The 18,260-nt window shown below is 42.8% G+C and overlaps 2 protein-coding genes and 1 non-coding gene across 3 annotated transcripts; all 3 read right to left on the reverse strand.

The window, feature by feature from the left end:
- Positions 1 to 4: 4 nt before the first annotated feature.
- On the reverse strand, positions 5 to 4,252 carry LOC100825772 (replication factor C subunit 2). The gene is made up of 12 exons (XM_003578794.4): positions 4,075 to 4,252; positions 3,889 to 3,967; positions 3,735 to 3,814; positions 2,366 to 2,485; positions 2,214 to 2,283; positions 2,056 to 2,129; positions 1,843 to 1,963; positions 1,620 to 1,682; positions 1,482 to 1,541; positions 1,024 to 1,149; positions 857 to 940; positions 5 to 494 (listed from the first exon to the last, which is right to left on the reverse strand). The coding sequence occupies exons 1-12, from the start codon at positions 4,116 to 4,118 to the stop codon at positions 396 to 398; spliced, it is 1,020 nt and encodes a 339-aa protein (XP_003578842.1). The 5' UTR covers positions 4,119 to 4,252; the 3' UTR covers positions 5 to 395.
- A 10,758-nt stretch (positions 4,253 to 15,010) lies between these two features.
- TRNAR-UCU lies at positions 15,011 to 15,083 on the reverse strand. The gene has a single exon. It is a non-coding gene; the product is annotated as a tRNA-Arg (tRNA).
- A 1,029-nt stretch (positions 15,084 to 16,112) lies between these two features.
- On the reverse strand, positions 16,113 to 18,052 carry LOC100830062 (nifU-like protein 1, chloroplastic). Its single transcript, XM_003578809.4, has 3 exons — positions 17,659 to 18,052; positions 16,863 to 17,176; positions 16,113 to 16,525 (listed from the first exon to the last, which is right to left on the reverse strand). Exons 1-3 carry the CDS (start codon positions 17,879 to 17,881, stop codon positions 16,334 to 16,336), a joined length of 729 nt encoding a protein of 242 aa, XP_003578857.1. The 5' UTR covers positions 17,882 to 18,052; the 3' UTR covers positions 16,113 to 16,333.
- Between the last annotated feature and the right edge of the window lie 208 nt (positions 18,053 to 18,260).

Here is an 18,260-nt window from a genome sequence, read left to right on the forward strand (position 1 = left end):
CCTCTTCTCACAAAAAAAGACAAAAAAAACACCACAACTTTAAGTTGGAAGTCGCTCTTTCGTTTAAACGGGCATTCACTGGTTGCAGCTCGTGTTCCTCCAGGATTTTACAGGCGCAAGGACGCGCCCCTGTAGCTCCAAATTAATACTGACAATTCTGGATGTTACAACTACTACAAAGCAACGATGATGGTAGGTAGGAAAAACTGCTACAATTCAGTTGGTAGAAAATAGCCAATGCATGCAAAACCAAACTGAAGCACAACATTACGGCAAAAGGGGGGTTAGGCTTCTCCATCTCCGACATCTTGACTTGGGAAGGAGACAAGAGATATATTTGCCAGTGCTCACAGACAGCGGTCACCGGCATTACTGTTCATCTCCATGATCTTGCCTCAGAAGACCAGCCCTTGTGGGATGTTGAACAGAGCACGAATAGTCTCGCTGGCCATATCTAAAAGCTGCAAATACTCATCCGCCCCATCGACCAAACACTGCAAACCCCAAAATAGAAGGATAATGAGAAAGTGGAATGGAGGGACCAATCCTTTGGAGTAGTGATTAAATAGGTTGGAATTGTTTCAACTGTAGATGGAAACCTTTGTTTTAACTTTGATCAATATCGCAGAAATACTCATGTTGAACTTCTCAGAAACAGAAAACAAAAGCTTAATTACGTTCTATCTTATCCATCATCTACTTCCTATGCTTGGTCTTCTATTTTCGGTGTTTTAGGCTACCCCTTTAGAAACAAGCAACTCATGAGAGCAAGGATGAAAAAAGGTTGTTCTTATACTAAAATTTCAGTTGGCTATAGTGGAATTAGCATATAAGTAAACAAACAAACGAGACAAACCTTATCAGCTTCCCCAAGCTTTTTACATATTCTTGCCTTTTGCTCATCTGGAATATCATCCGCATTAACAATCACATCTAGAAACTGAATGAAGTACTTCAGTTAGTGGAACTTATAAGATAAAAAAAACAGATAACTACATTATAGCAAAAGTAAATTGAGCTGACCTGTGAGAGCAGCTGGGAAACTGGATATCCATCTGCAATAATACTGCTAACTTCCTTGTTTGCCACATCGAATTCACCAGACTTGCATGCCCCCAGTAATGACTTGACAATATCTTCAGGGATAGCCTGGTACAGGAAGGACCAACTTGATAAACAAAATTGTTTGAACTCCCAAGAGAAGGAAAAACAAAACAGTTTCTTAAACTATTTGTTCAAATGATCAACTGTTTTTGCACTAAAAGTTATCATAGCATGAAAGATTACAGCTCAACATTTGATCATACAATGTGCAGAACCTTACTAAATCATGGCCCAAGATCCACTTCAATAAAGTTCAAGAGAACAACATTATCAACCAAGCAGGTTTTTGTATAGCAATATGTTACAGGAAGTAGCAAAAGTTGTAATTTGATAAGTTAGCCATTTGCAAAGAGGGAAGAAAGTGAGTGAAGATGTACCCCTGAAACACTAATCAAGTCGGTGGAAGAAATAGAAGATCCAAATAAGCGAGCTGCACTCTGAAACAACAAAAAGTGAAATGAAGAACATAAGGCGACCATAGCATAACGCAAAGGGCTCTGAGGAAACCATCAGACCTGAAGATAAGTTATAGCACGACGCAGATCTCCTTGACAGATGGCACTTAATGTGGATAATGCCTGATATGGAAAATACAAAAGTCACTCAATAAATCAATATAAGTCAATAGGTAATTCCCTAACACACACAAAAAATACAGGTAATTAGATTTGTGGCAACACCTGAACTGGGAATATTTTTATGCAGATATATTTTTTGAAGTGAAAACAGTAAGGCTACCTGAGCATCAAGAGTGAGCCCTTCTTCATGGCATATATGCAAAATGCGGTTGGTCATCACATCTTCTGAAAGAGGCTTGAACCTAAACTTTGCACATCTTGATGCAAGTGGCTCTATTATCCTGTATTGCACAGTGATCATGGTTTTATAAATCCAATAAATAATGTACCACGCAAAAATAATATATATATATATAAACAACTTAAGAAATACCTGCTGATATAATTGCAGATGAAAAAGAATCTTGTTACTTTGGAATAAGTTTCCATAGTACGCCTCAATGCATTCTGCAGCAAAGACCCACGGTATCATCAGCTCACACATACTGCATTGTTGTAACATAAGGATGAGCACTGCATACAGTATTATACCTGGGCATCTTCTGTCATCGAATCAGCTTCATCAAGTATAATAATCTTATATGGTGGGCAGGGATAACCACTGAAGGCCATAGAGAAGACAAAGTAGTTAAGAATGCAACGGTAGATGAAAATCGAGAGGTTCCTAATTGCAAAGAGTTTACCCTTTCCGTGCAGTACCAACAGCCACAGCAGCAAAATCCTTGATCTTCGTCCTCACCACGTTAATTCCCCGCTCATCACTAGCATTAAGTTCCAAAACTCTTGACTTGTAGAGCTCTGGGCTGAGTTATCCAAAGAGGAGCAGAAAAGTAAAGTGAGTCTCCAATCATATGTACTGAGTAATCCCATACAGTCAGTGCCTTTGTGGAAACAAAACATCTTCTAATGTTATTTCCTTATTTGGTAGTCATGATTACTTAACTTTCTTTAGTGAATCTAGTGACCACGAAATGCATAATATTGATAAAGGGGCAAAGCTAAGTGAATGGGTTGAAACACAATTTTCAACAAGAATTTCAGATCAGCCTTTTTGTGAGTTGAAAAATACTATCTGTACTATGTACTAACTGACCCTCTCCCCCCAACAGCCATTTTCAACCCATACACATTTTTGTGTGTTCTATCACATCAATATTTTATTGTTCTAGCAATGATTGTTAAGAGTTCACTCAGCAATAAAAAGATCTGAGCTGTCAAATGCATCGTAAAGAATTCTATTCAATCAAGTAATGTGGTCACAGTAATTGGATGCTATTTACCCAAAGGTTTCAGACAATGAAAGATGCTAGTATAACTAATTGCTTATCCTAGCAAACTAAGACCTTTAGGGCAGTATCCATAAAGTTTGAAACCTTTAACTACTTAAGTTCTTATTTCTTAACTTGAACTAGAACTGAACATGAATCTTTCCACTCATTAAACAATGATGAAGCATTAACACATTATATCTGCTAATAAACATTGCCATGCCTATGGCACGATAAAATCCTCATTGATGCAATAATACAGCATGCATTCTACAAATTATATGTCCTAGAGTATTTGTGCATCAATGAATCAACCATGTCCTGGAATCTAGTGGTTGCACTTTCAGGGCAATCCACCCAGTGCTGAAGATTGTGCGAACTAGACATGACTACACCCGCCAAATAACAAACATTCTAACATTTTGATGATACATCCTTATGAAAATCACCCAACTTTCCACACAGAAAGGCAGCCTCATGAAATTATTCATGCACAGCAATTGTCAAAGTTGACTAACCATTCCAACGAAATGAATTTCAATCCAACTCTACAACAGAGATTATACTTGTCCCTCCGATCCTAAAGCCGCACATCCCTCGACTTAATTATTGTGCAGTGCACCATGGCCATCTAATAGTCCCATAATGTCGGCCATCAGCACACCATCACAGAAAATTGACAAGTATGACACGTTCCAAGATAAACGAGCAGTGCTAGTGCTAACGCAACCAAACATACGGACAAAAAAACAAGGAAAACAGGGGCCGGTAACAGAGTACTCACCCGTAGAGCTGGTAGGCGATGGCGAGCGCGGTGGTGGTCTTCCCCGTGCCAGGCGGGCCGTAGAAGAGCATGTGCGGCAGCTGCAAGGGACCAAACCGCAAATAAGAAGAAGAGCACGGATCCAATGGAGAACTTAGGGTTAGCGCTCGCGTACGTCGGCGGTCTGGAGCGTGTTGGTGAGCACCCGGACCACCTCCTCCTGGTGCGCGACGTCCTTCACCTGCCTCGGGCGGCTGCGGCCAGCAAGGAACAGGCGCTGATTAGAGCGGGACACGAGGGTTTCTCCGCGAACCGTGCAGGAAATGGGGGAGAGAAGGAGGGTGGGGGTGACGGCGCTTACTATTTCTCCACCCATGGCTGCGACGACGGGATGAGCGGCGCCATCTCCTCCTCCGATGCCGACGCCGGTGTAGGGAGACGGGGGCGATTGGCGGGCGGGGCGGGGCGGGGCGGCGCCTTGGTTTCGCGCGCTCTGTTTTTTGGGGGAGGTTTAGGTGTGGGAGCTGGGAGGCGCGATGGGGTTCCTCTTCCTCTCTCGTTTCGTCTCGATCCAGGGTTTTAGATCTTAGAAGAGTTTTGCCGTTCGTTCAATCCAAATCCAATCACCAACGTTCGTTGCGCAAACGTGCGGTCCAGATCTTCGTGTTAAGCGAAGCAAAATGAAAACAGATTCTCTGGAGTAAAACCTGTTAAGACAAAATGAATAATTTGGATACACAACCATGCAAGCAGCTACTCCCTCCGATTCGTGACATGTGTCGCTGATTTAGCACAACTTTGCCTGATGTGGCCGGGATTAGGTAGTTGTGTACACAAGCACCTGGTTGTATATATATAGTTGTATATACACAACGATGGTAGAGTCTCTATTTGAATCTTCATGTCACATATAATCCACGATAAATAACATGCAGAGCGTGTATTCATATTGAATCGGTTTGTTAGTGTCAAATGTAAGGGTGTACAATGACAAGAAGGTCGGCTAGTCCGAATTTTCTCCTCTCTTCTACTCCCTCCGTTCCATATTAACTGACTTAAATTTGTCCAAATATTAATGTATTTATACACAAAGAACGTCTAAATACATGTAATATTTCGTCACTTAATGTATCGATCATCATGGACAAAGTTCTTTTTCTTAAGAAAACTTTGTTTCTAGCCTCAATCTCATGGACAAAGTCTAATCCATCCTCAATCTTCTCATCCCTATAGTTCACATCCTATTTTTTTATTAGTGTCGGTTAGTTTTGACCCACGATCCTTTAAATCACCTTTGGCGGTCTGGATTTGGCTGATGTTTGCTGACTAAGCATTGTAGGGAGTTTCTCGTCAGGATTTTCTCATCTCTCCCAACGCAATTCAATTTGCCACAAGTAATTCGATCAGCCATGTTCCATTGGCTTACCGGAACACTTCGGCTTTCTCAATCAATCGAGCCACGCCCCCCCACACCCGCGCTAACGCCCCGAAGCCGCGCTCGCCGATGAGGTCACGGAGAACATGGTGAGCATCTACTTGTCCCAAATGGAGCCTATGGAGATCACCGTGTGCGTCGTACACATTGCCCGCTTGCACTGCGGAGGTCACCCTCTTCCTAGTTGTACCCAAACTAATCATAATCTTATTCTGGAAGAAAAAAAAGAGAGTAGATATCTAAAAGTTATGAAGTAATTGATGAATGTAGCGCACAATAAGTTCCCATAACTTTACGTGGTACAACATATATATGAACGTAACCTGGTGGACGCTTTTAAGAGCATATATACACTGACCTTGACATGTTGTGTGTGCATATATACACACACAACCCGCTCCACATTGCCATCCAACTATCCAAGAGCTCTCTTCTACATTTGTAAACACTCTCTTCTGCTGCTTTAAAATTAACAGGCCATGACCGGATGGAGAGAGACAGGAAAGCCATGGTTCAGGGACAATAAGAGAAGAACGGAAAACGAATACTAGGAGAAAAGAATTAGGAACAGTAGACGTCGGGAACAAGAGGATCGGTGCTCAGTGGACCTGGCAGATTCCGGTCTTCTCATTCAGCACCAAAGGACTGGACTTACCTGCTCCCCTCCTTCTGCTTGCATCCGCGCTCTCGTTTTTTCAACCATAGTGGCTCCTTCATGGCCGACCTCCATCTTCTTCTACTCTCGTATCCGTCTCCTCCCCTTCTTGGCGCGGCTGGAGTGGACAACAAATTGACTTGCTACAAATTGATCCATAGCACCAACAAATCTTCTCAGGATTCGTGGCTATCCACGGCACAATTGCTTGTCAAGCTTGCCATTGTCCGAGCGTAGTTTACTAAGAACTGTGAGCATACTGCCGGACGGAAGGAAGATGAGACGGCCGGGTATCCTGCTTTTTTTTTTGCTTGTTGAACATGTCTTGCAAAGCCGCGACGAATTCTTCATTGACATCCTTTACCCACGGTATAAACAGTACCATGCGTCATTATAAATCTTTACTCCAATAAATAAGTAAGTAGGTGGCTGTAGAATGGTTCATTTTCATTTGCACTGAGGTCATACCCATCGTTCTGATTTGCTACTAAGAACTGAAATAGAAATCGCTCAGCAATCATTTGCATTTTGTTTGTTGCAAAAACACTCTGATCTATTATGAATTCACGGATACGTCAAGCGCAGTACCTCGATAAAAACATAGATTTCTCTTGTAAACCTGTATAGTATTATTTTATTTTTTCAGTCCACAAAGACATGTTTTCCTTAGCTGGAGAAACGGCCATGACCCATGTTACTTTTATAGCTATAAAAATATTACTCCATCTGATTCGTAATAAGTGTCTCCGATTTTATACTAGTTTAGCACAAAATTGTATTAAGTTTGAGACACTTATTATGAGTCGGAGATAGTATTAAGCAATATTTTCGTCAATGACTTTTTCACTTATTTGACGTAACAAATACCGTCTACATGTTTCGTTATCAAATACTCTTGCTTGTGACGGTGGGGAACGAACTATATGTCCTATAATTGATGACAGGTAGGCGTCTAAAAGTTATGAAAATGTACAGTACTAAGTAATTGATGAATGTACTGTATAATAAATTTCCATAACTCTATGTAGTACATCGTATATATTATCATAACTTGGTAGAACTTCATGGTACACAGTACCAAGATAAAAACAAGAGCATGCGCTTTTAAGAACATATACTGTCGATGTACTATTTTTTAGGATACATATACAAACTGCTCCACATTGTCACCCAAGAGTGTATATAGGTGGCATCAAAATCTCTCTTCTACGTTGCAAACACTCCTGCTGCTATGAAATTAACAGGCTATGACCGCATAGAGAGAGAGAGAGGCACCATGGTCTAGGGAGATAACGAGAGGAACAGAAAAATAATATGGAAAATACATTAGGATTTAGGGAATAGTAGACAGCGGGAACAACAGGATCGGTGCTCAGTGGAGCCAGTAGCTTCCGTTCTTCTCCTTCAGCACAAGAAATCCTGGTCCAACGGGGTTTCCACTATGAACTGACCGGGCCACAATTCTGATTAGTTCTTTGGTGAAAACAAGATCACCAGGCGATTAAAAAAAGAACGACTACAAAGTAGGTAGTAGTTGGAGGTTTTGGTGTTTGTTGACAGGCTAATTGTGAAGCCGAAGCAAATTGTTCATTGAGGTCGTTTATCCATGGCATAAACAGATCCATTGCGTTATTACAAATCTTTACACGCGTAAATAAGCAAGCTAGTGGTCGTACAATATAGCAGAAGATAGTTGCTCACTTAATTAAATGGGAAATCGGGAGAACAATCGTAATAATCGTCCATGGTGCAAACCACACTGGTCACACGCACTCCCTCCACACTGCCAAAAAAAATGGTCGTCAATGTTGAACGCAAAAGTCATTGTCACACAAACACTTTTCTTGACCTGTCAACTCCGACTTCCCCAATCGACGACCAAGAACTGGGTCTTTACCCCTGCAGGCATGCAAGCTCCCACCGGCATTGGCAAACAGTCGGCCACCCACGCTAGTGACCAAGCAGCACCGATCTAACGACGAGTGTCAAAGGGACAATATGCAAGGCTCGTACCAAATAAGAACCCCCAAGATCGGATCACCCATCACCAAGTCATCGTCATAACATATCACTCCTCTAAGCTAGCGACTCCGACTAAGATTTAATTGAGGTTAAATTGGTTACCAAACATTTGCATTATTTTCCGTTCTTGCAAAAAAAAAATCTGATATGAGTTCACGGGGTACTTCGAGCAGTATCTCAAGACAAAAATTTGTCAGGGAACATGTATATTATTTTATTTTTCAGTCCAGAATGACTCATGCTTTCCTTAATTTGCTGGTATACGCAAAATTGTTAATTTCTTTGATTGGAGAACGACCATGGTCCATGTTAGCACGATACATGTACGTTGCTACCAACTAAAGAAAAGACGTTACATATCTAGAGAGATTGTTGTGCTGTCATCTATTATTTTAGACTATACTATATAAATCATCACGTTCGTGCATATAAGCTAAATAATCTTCATTGCCGGCCTCAGATTTAAAGATAGGAAATAAAAATAAATGATGAACAAGATATTTGGATAGAATCACACAGGCGTATAACCATGTCCTGATTGTCTCCTAAGAAGAGAAACCAATGAAAGTTTAAGCGAGATAGAATGAAAAATTGCTTCGTAAAAACTGCAACGAATTAAGAAAAATATTAATCTCAACTACAAGTCTACAACACATGTCATGTGATCTCTTTTGTCCACAAACTTTTTTTGAAAAACACGGTACAAACGCAGACGCTCACAACACACGCGCACACAAAACAGAAGCTCAAACAAGGCCACCATGATGCGAGCACGGGTTGTTCCAAGGACAAGCATTTGATTGCTTGATCAGTGACAAATTAAGCGTACCCACGAAAATAATCCTGGTTATGAAACAAGAGAAAAAGATACTATATTCAGGTGTGCAAGCTAAATTATGTTAATCTCAAAAGATAAAACACCATAAAAACCTATCGCGTGCGCCACGCAAAACGAGTTGAGCACCTGACTAATTGTGCATTATTCTTCATATGGTCATCCTGTAGTAGAAACCCGCGTTGACAATCTAGATTTTCCCGAGATGCTTGCTAGCATGTATTTTCGAGGTCTACCTCTTATTCCCGACGCTTCCTATCCCTAGAGCATTTTTCATGTCTAATTTTATTCTTCTCTGGTCTCTCCAGACAATGACCGATTAATTTGATAGTAGCAAAAATAAGGTTGCTTCTGCTATATATAGCAGAGTTTGTACCTGCCTATTTATACTTTGGTTGGTGAAGACAAATCATGTAGCTGATATATCCGTGCCAATCTTCCGATGTAAGTCACCTGACTTTGTTTGTTGTGGTATCCACATGTTAGACACACAAAGTCAGATGATCCAAATGCCACGTATGTTTATGCATATGCAGGAAAATTGGTGGTGGCAATGCCAACCCATCGGCGGTTTACATCTTGAGATCCATGCCAAAATTCTTGTGTGGGCATCATTTGCAGTTCTAAGTTAATTCTTGGTTCATGATTCAAGATACGCATTGGCATGCCATTCGAAAATGTACAAGCAACATAACAATTAAAGCGTGAGCTCAGTTCGTTCCACTTTCCTAAGGTGAATTAGGCGAGAGAGCGCTCACGTACGTTGGCGGTCTGGAGTGTGTTGGTGAGCACCCGGACCACCTCCTCCTGGTGCGCGACGTCCTTCACCTTCCTCGGGCGGCTGCGGCCAGCCAGGAACATGCGCTGATTAGAGCAGGACACGAGGGTTTCTCCGCTTACTATTTCTCCACCCATGGCTGCAATGACGGGATGAGCGGTGCCATCTCTGATGCCGCGGCGGTGTAGGGAGACGGGCGATTGGCGGCGGGGCGGGGCGTGCTCTGTTTTTTGGGGGGGAGTAGGTGCGGGAGGGAGGCGATGGGTTCCTTTCCCCCCTTCGTTTCATCTAGTTTTGTCTCAATCCAGGGTTTAGCTGCCATAGCAGAGTTTTGCCATTCGTTCAATCCAAATCCAATCACGCACGTTCGTTGCGCAAACATGCGGTCCAGATCGTCATGTTAAAGGAAGCAAGATGAAAACAGATTATGTGGGCTAAAAACTGTTAAGAAGCAAAATTATTTGCATACACAACCATGCAAGCAGCTAGCTGTGTTGGCATTGCATGTTGAGACCACGGTAATTACGTGCGGAAGATATATAGAGTCCCTACATACATTTAAGCTTGCTTGATTTCAAATGTCTAGCTTATTTACAGTTGCCACGGTCACAACCGGATAGATCGTCAATCAATGAAAAGATTTTTTTTCCCAGCCATGGACAAAAGTCTGAGTCAAACCTGATCTCTGAAATTCAGACCCTAGTTTTATCAGTGCCGGTTAATTATGACCCGTAATCTACGAAATCGCGTTTGGCGGTCTCGGTTTGGCTGATGTGACCGGGATTGTTGATTAAGCGAGAGAAGCAAGTTCTAGGGCAGGATTTTCTCATCTCTCCCTCATTCTCGATCATGGAATGCAATTTAATTTACCACAAGTTATTTGATCAGCCATGTTCCATTGGCTTATCAGCACACGTCGGCTTTACCAATCAAGCCACACCCCCACCAACGCCCTAATTTTGCACTCGCCGATGAGGTGCACGGGCGGCACGAGGGCACAGTGACATACATGGCAGAGCACGGTCAACGTTTTTTTTCTTGTTTATATGGAGGTCACTCCGTGAGTCATGCACGGAGCGCTGGCACCATGGAGGTCACCCTCCTCCTAGTCGTACAAAAAACAATTACTCTGGGTATACAAAAAAAAATTGGTAGGCACCTAAGACTTGTGGTTTTTTATGAAGTAATTGATGAATGGAATGTACATTTATTTTTCAGAACTTTACATGGTACAACATATATACGATCATAACTTTGTGGAACTTCAAAGTAACTCAATAATAAGATAAAATTGTAGTTGTGCTATTAAGAGCATACAATGTCTGCGTACCTTGACATGTCGTCGTGCGTGGATATACAAACTACTCCATATTGCCTGATCTGGGGTCTCGGCCTTTGACGATGACAACATGTTTGTTTGCTTTCGTCACAGGCGGAGACTCTGTCAGGAACAGGTGCTACGCACGACGACTCAGGCTGAGTCATGCCTGTTGTTGCTGGCATGAAGGCGGTGATGTGATGATGGTTCAGGCAATTTGACGACAAGTCTGCGCACTCTGGTGGAAACACTTGATCCCGGATCAGGCAATGTCAACACGCCTCTACGTCGTGGCCTTGTTGAAGGTGGTGGCTCGAAGCTTGGCTTTGAAGATGAAAATCCCGAGTTCGACATTAGGCTGGACTCGTCATCATCGGCGCACGTGTGTTGTTCCTTTTTGAAGGCTTTGCCAAGGAGTTGTGTTTCTTTTCGTTTTTTTATGGGTTAGTGGTAGGTTGGTGGAGTTATGTTTTTCTTTTGGGTCGACTTTGTTCGGCAATGCTGCCTGGCTTTGCTTGGCTTTAATAATATATGGCTGCGTGCATCAGTCGATGCAGAAGCCGGGGTTATCCTCCTTTTAAAAAAAAAACATGTGACATCAAAACTCTCTTATATATAGATAGATAGATATATTGCCAAACACTCTCTTCTATTGCTTTAAAATTATTAGGCCATGACCACATAGAGAGAGACAGAAGAGCCATGGTCTAGGGGTAAGAGAAGAAGGGGAAAATAATATGAAAAAAGCATTAGGAATAGTAGACGTCGGGAACAAGAGGATCAATGCTCAGTGGACCTAGTAGCTTTTGATCTTCTCATTCAGCACGGAAGGACAGGACTGGACTGCTCTACTCCTCCTGCTTCCACCCATGCTTCTGTTTTGCCAACGAACATAACTCATACCTAGACCACCTTAGCATCTTTGTCTTCTTCCCCTTCTATTCTCGTATCCATAAGCTTCCAGTGCGTTTCCTTGCGCTGCTGGAGTGACCAACAAATTGACTAGTTAATTACGTAGCACCGATAAATCATCTCAGTACTTCGCGGCTCTCCACGGCACACACTCACCGCGCATGACATTGCATTGCTGGAGCGTAATTTATGTTGCATGTTTAATTAGTACAGTATAACTTATAACAATAACAAGACGGATCGAACAATCCTATCCAAACATGTATGCCTCAACTCATACATATACTATCAACAATTTACCAGGTACTACATGTCGATGGGCTGGGATTTTCGTTTGGTGAGGTTGATTGATTGAATCTGTTGATTTTTACATTGTCACATATTGTAAGATGGCTAGGTCATTAATACGTGAGCTGATCAGAGACATCGAGCCTGCCATCTCCGTGGCGAGGCGATGGCGATACCAAAGGCAGGGCAGTCCGTGCAGGGAAGTACGCTGATCACTATCAACGCCACAACATGTTCATGTGTTTGATTGATGGACTAATTCCAACAAGATTCAAACCTGAGAGCATACTGCTGGACGGGAGGCAGACGAAGCGTGAAACCGTGGGCTATTGCCAAATTTTGTTTTGGTGAGGCGGTATAAGCAGTACCACGCGTTCAATGCTACTCTGTATCTTTTACACATGTAAACAAGCAAGTGGTTCATTTGCCAAAGAGGTCAATTGTTGGGTTTTGCTACTAAGAATTGAGATTGAGATGAAATCGCTCACCGATCATTTACATTTTCTTTGTTGCAAAAACACTCGGTCTATTATGAGTTGATGCAGAGGCCGTGAGTTATCCTAATTGATGACAAATAAGCACCTACAAGTTATGACAACATAGTAAAACTGCGTTCTTTTCAGCTTCTAACTCCCTAGAGAAGCTGTCCACTAATTTTCGTTAGGTTTTCAAACTAGGTTAACGCAAAATAGTATGGAAACTTAACCAAATTTGGGAGTTCATGGAGGGAGGACAACTTCTTATAGAAGCCCCAAAAGAACTGGACCTAAGTAATTGATGGGTGTAATACGTGTAATAAATTTTCAAAACTTAGTACTTCGATCGGATATATGATCATAACTTGGTAAAACTTCAGGGTAACTCGATACCAAGATAAAACGAGAGCGTACGCTTTTAAGAGCATATACTGTCGATGTACCATTTTTTAGGATACACATGCAAACGGCTCCACGCTGTCACCCAGGAGTGTAGATATATAGGTGTCATCAAATCTCTCTTCTATATTGAAAACACTCTCTTCTGCTGCTATGAAATTAATAGGCGGCGACCACGTATATATATAGAGAGAGACCGAAAAGCCATGTTCTATGGAGATAAAGAGAAGAACATAGAAATAATATGAAGATGCATTACTAGGATTCAGGGAATAGTAGACACCGGGAACAAGAGGTTTGGTTCTAAGTTGAGCTAGTAGCTTCCGGTCTTCTCGTTCAGCGCTAAATCAGGGATCCCGGCATTCCCATGATGCATGCTAACAAAGCTTGTTCATCGGGAGAATCGAGATTTTGTCAACGGGGTTTCGACTGTTAACTGACCGGGACTACAATTCTGACTAATTTTTCGGTGAACGTGTAAAAGAAGATCACTGCTGCACTGCGCCACGAAAAGTCGGCCAGGTAGCTGCCAGAGGTTTTGGTACTCTGCGTTTACACACGGCACAAACACTACCATGTGTCTGGGTACATTTTTGCACCTGGAAATAAGCAAGTTAGTGGTGGTACTAATCTCGCAAAAAGAAAAAACGTACTACGGTGGTTCATTTGCCTATAGGTCAATTGTTCGGATTTGCTACTAAGAATTGAAATCGCGATGAAATCCCTCACCGATCATTTAAGGGTTTTTCCTGTTGCATAAACACTATGATCTGTTATTAATTCATGAATACGTCGAGCAGTACCTCAATGAAAAACAAAATGCTTTGTCCGATAAACATGTACTCTTCCGATCCATAAAAAGTGTCGCCCACTTAATACAAAATTTGTACTAACTCGGTACAAAATGTGCAACACTTTTTATGAATCGGAGGAAATATATTATTTTATTTTTCAGTCCACAGTGACACATGTTTTTCTTTGCTGGAGAACAGCCATGATCCATGATACTCTTAGCTGTAAAAAGATTATTAAGAAATATTTTCGTCAATGACCTTTTCACTTATTTGACGTAACAAAATATCGTGTAAACGTTTTCTTATTGAATACTCTTACTTGTGATGGTGGGGAACGAACTATATGTATTAAGTAATTGATGACAAGTAGGCGTGTGCAAGTTATGACAATGTACTAAGTAATTGGTGGATGTAGTGTACAATAAAATATCCATAACTTTATGTAATACATCAAACATATAATCAACGAAATAGCTGTGCACATGACAATTTTTTGTCAGATAACGACACGATGCACAATCTAATGGTACCACTTGCTCTAGCCAGACATGTAGACGGTTTGATCTGAGGAGTCGGACAAAAATCGTACCCAAAACGTCATACGCATAGCAGCAATAAATAAGGAATCTCAGCATATCCGTGATGCGTGCTAACAAAAGATGTTCATCCGGTGAATTGATTTTTTTGTCCTTCTCCAACCAAAGGGGTTTTCAGAACATCCAACTGACGATCATCTGAGTCATATGTCTGTGGATGATGGATGAATGCATCCATCTGCTACCTAGTCGTCTACTCATGGAATAGTGATCTCGAATCATCGAAGAATTAGTCATTATTGCCCATAATCTCAGTTAATTCTATAGTGAAAACCCCCATTGACAATCTTAATTCACCCGATGACAGCATGTCTCTAGAGGCCTCATGGAAAAGAGACGAAGCTACGTACAAGATCCAGAACGCCAAACTTTCCGTTCCTGGCGTCTCCTATTCCCTAGTGCGCCTCCTATTCCCTAGTGCATTCATATTTTTTTGACTCTTCGCTCTCCTCTCCATGGACAATGTCTTTCATGTCTCTCTTTCTATCTTATGCGGTCTCGGCCTATTAATTTGATAGCCGCAAAAAAAAGATGCTTGTGCTTTATAGGAAAGTTTGTGCCTACCTATTTGTACTTTGGTTGGTGAAGATTGAACTTGTAGTCATATGTATACATAGGAACTGATCGACGCGTACTAAGTGTCGGAAATTTAGTACAAAGTCAGTAATAATGTAACCATTAGATATTAGAAGACTTGTGTTATGTATAATCAATAAAAATGCAGTCTGTAAAAAAGAAAGCAAGAAGGACAGCGCCGTCGAAAGAAAAATTAAGAGAACAGAGAGGAGTCACGCCTGGTGGGACTCGAACCCACAATCGTTTGATTAGAAGTCAAACGCCTTATCCATTAGGCCACAGGCGCCGATTTGTCCCGTTTAATTTTACGAAACTTATTATCGCTTGCTTTATTAGAGATCTAAGCACGAACCAACTGGCCTGCAAATTCTCTTCTCGCCGCCACCCACGGCACCGCCAGATCAAGAAACCACAACCCACGCTGTAGTACCCCCGTCGTCGTCGAGACTCGAGAGATCTCGCGCCCGCGATGGACGCGGCCAAGAAGCGCGACGTCACCGGAGCCGGGGCGGCGGCGGCGAAGGAGGAGGAGAACCGCAAGAGGGGCCACGGATCGACGGCGCTGTTCGTGGCGGTGGACTACGCCTTCCTGCTCGCCTTCGCCGGGTTCCTCTCCTACCTCGTCGGCTCCCAGCTCCTCCCCTCCGTCGCCTAGATCCGTTCCTCGGCTCCGCGCGGTCTCTCGCTCCGTGGATGGATGCTATGCGTTGTGTGAGATCCCGGGATCTTAGCTCCAGATGTGGTGACCTGCTCCTTTGTCTCGTTTGATGCCCCATCTCCGATGTGATTCCTTCTTTGTAAGAACCAAGATATGAGATGAACTACTAGCTCTGTTGATGTTTATTTCCCGGCTAGAGAATGTGATACCCTTGTTACAGCGCTTCGAAAGTATAGATTGCTTCAGTGTTTCCTTTCTCCATGTCCTGATTTGATGCTGTTCATGGCATGGCACTGACCATTATACCATCTGATTGATTTACTCTGTAACCACCTCAACTCTTTTTGTTTTTGGCCTAATCTGGTAGCTGATTCGTGATGCTGCCATTACCATCTAACAAGAAGTTCCTGCTTCCTGGTTGCTTGGACTAGTCATGTAAATTATGGTGATGTGCGTAGGCAGATGGTTACGATGGCAGAAAGGTTCAACCTTGATATTCTGTTCATGTTTACATTATGCATCGGTTCGGGTTTGGAACTTCAGATGATTTCGACAACCTAAATTAGTATCTTCTTCAGATCAGTACACAAGGTTTCCTGTTTTCTGCTCTGCTTCCTTTAGAAGTTGTGCAATAATGGAGACGAAGCAACAGCTTAATTTCGACCAAAATTCACCTTTTCCATTTCCTTCCCAAGAGGAAGAGACCAAAAAGAACCTTGTTACAGCATTTCACATCAATAGTCACAAAGAATATCTGACTAGAGATGAGAAACTCTCGTTGAGGCTAATGGCTACAGAGGTGATCTGATCAGATGACACATTTACAAAAGTTTCCTGGATAACCAGAGATATTCACAGTTTTGTTTTGCAGTTCAAGTTTACGACAATAGACGGACAGCTGCAATGGATGGTATCTTCTCCCTGAGCTTCTGAGCTACTGCTCCACGAACGCTCGCCACATCTGCTGCAGGGCCCGTGAGTTGGACTTTCGCAAAGGGCCTCTCGACTGCGACAAACTTGAGCTTACCGCCTCCTGCGCCGGCAAGGTATGGTCTGATCTCCTCGAGTACCTGCCATTGGGTAACATGAGGAGTTGTCATATACCTTCAGTTACTCCATTTATCCATCTTTGCACATATCATCAAAAGGGGAAAACAAAATGAGATTAATCATCTGATGGTGTAACGGTTGCTGAAAAATATGTGGCGGGAGAGACAGTATCTGGAACTAAGGTGGAGAAGATTCAAAGATTCACTTAATCAACCATAAAAAAAACTAGGATGTTGTTATCAATTCTGAATCAGCATTCTGTATTGCATCAATATCTGATCGGTATACCTGAGAAATTTAAATGGTGTACACGGTTAACATTATATTATTCTGCATGTTACCACATCAACAGTTTACCTTTTCGACATTCTCTTCATTGAGCTTAAGCCCAGTCTCCTTGTCGGTGATAGCTTCGACTGCAACAATCTGTGGTATTTTATCCATCAAGCGCCGCTGAATGCCCATCCTCATCGTCATCACCGAGCCGGGGCAGGACCCGCATGCTCCCTGCAGCTTGAGCCTCACCACATTCCCATCGATCTCATGGAAGGCGACGTTACCTCCGTCAGCGATAAGGTACGGGCGCACTTCATCCAGAACAAGCTCGACATTTTCAGCGGTTAACGGTGAATGGACCACCGGAGTTGGGTCGGCAATGGGTTGAACAACAGCTGCAACAGAACCATTCTAGATAAAGCTTTGGAATTCACCTCTAAAAACGGCCAGTATATTGTTGAATTGCTCAGGATATTTGAACATGCACTATCCATTAACACTTTCTATGTAACATCTCATTCAGCAAAATCATGGTAATTTCTATTGCTGTCCGTTCTAAAATACATGACGTCGTAAAATACGTGCAGTCAAATTCCTAAATCTTGGATCACTAATTGATGAAAACTATCTGAATTTTTTAGATATGAAATTATCATGCCAGTAGATTTGTCAAGAAAAATAGTTTCAGGATATAATTTTTTGTAACTATTTACTTACATGTTCATGCACAAATTACTTGCATACTCATGTTCTAGGAACATGTGCAGGGAAATCAGAAGCTGCAACATTCACGATTACAGCAAGAAAAATTTCTCCATGAATGGTGTTGATCGCACCTACAGCTGCGACATGGATGGGAATATGGAAGCTCGCTCACCTTGCGGCTGCCGGCGGCGAGTGGACACGGCGGCGGATCTTGCTGCGGCAGAGGTGGTGGCTCTCCTCCCGCGCGAGTACGAGGCGACCCCGCCGGCCTTGAAGGAGGAGGAGGCGGCTCTCCTCCCGCGCGAGCACGCCGCGACCCTGCAGGGCTTGAAGGAGGAGGAGGAGGAGGTGGCCGGCGCCCAGGTCGACGCCGCCGCCGCCGCCGCAGCCTGCATCTCCGGTGCCCGACTGGTGGGTGCCCCACCAAAGTTGGGTTCCAATCGGTCCTGGAGATGCCGCGGCGGCTCATGGAGCGCTGGGCCGGTGGTATTATTCGCGTCCCCCCTTCCCGCCCGCCCCGGCTCCGGCGCTCGTCTCGCTCCTTCCTTTGCCAAAATTTGTGCGGCTTCAGTTCACCCCGAACTTTTCTCGCACTGCAAAGAAAAAAGATCATGCGTGCTGAAAGCGTTGCACAAATTAGGTAGTACTCCCACGAAATTTGAGGAAAATATTTTAAATGAGGTAGAAAAATACTTAAACTTTGCAATTTTAGCTCTTGGCCAAATTTTATGCGACCCAAAACTGAGAACACCCCCACGAAATTTGCGAACATAC

Source organism: Brachypodium distachyon, chromosome 4 (genome assembly GCF_000005505.3).
Source record: "Brachypodium distachyon strain Bd21 chromosome 4, Brachypodium_distachyon_v3.0, whole genome shotgun sequence".
Lineage (NCBI taxonomy): Eukaryota > Viridiplantae > Streptophyta > Magnoliopsida > Poales > Poaceae > Brachypodium > Brachypodium distachyon.

Bases quoted from the DNA above. Each gene is read 5' to 3' on its own strand.
- LOC100825772 (XM_003578794.4), bottom strand. From the start codon at position 4,118: ATGGCGCCGCTCATCCCGTCGTCGCAGCCATGGGTGGAGAAATA. The intron at 3,968-4,074 runs GTAAGCGCCGTC...TGCTGGCCGCAG, and splicing joins CAGCCATGGGTGGAGAAATA to CCGCCCGAGGCAGGTGAAGG. The intron at 495-856 runs GTTTGTCTCGTT...TGGGGTTTGCAG, and splicing joins AGCTTGGGGAAGCTGATAAG to TGTTTGGTCGATGGGGCGGA.
- LOC100830062 (XM_003578809.4), bottom strand. From the start codon at position 17,881: ATGCAGGCTGCGGCGGCGGCGGCGGCGTCGACCTGGGCGCCGGCCACC. The intron at 17,177-17,658 runs GTGAGCGAGCTT...GTTCTGTTGCAG, and splicing joins TCGCCGCCGGCAGCCGCAAG to CTGTTGTTCAACCCATTGCC. The intron at 16,526-16,862 runs GTAAACTGTTGA...ACCCAATGGCAG, and splicing joins ATGAAGAGAATGTCGAAAAG to GTACTCGAGGAGATCAGACC.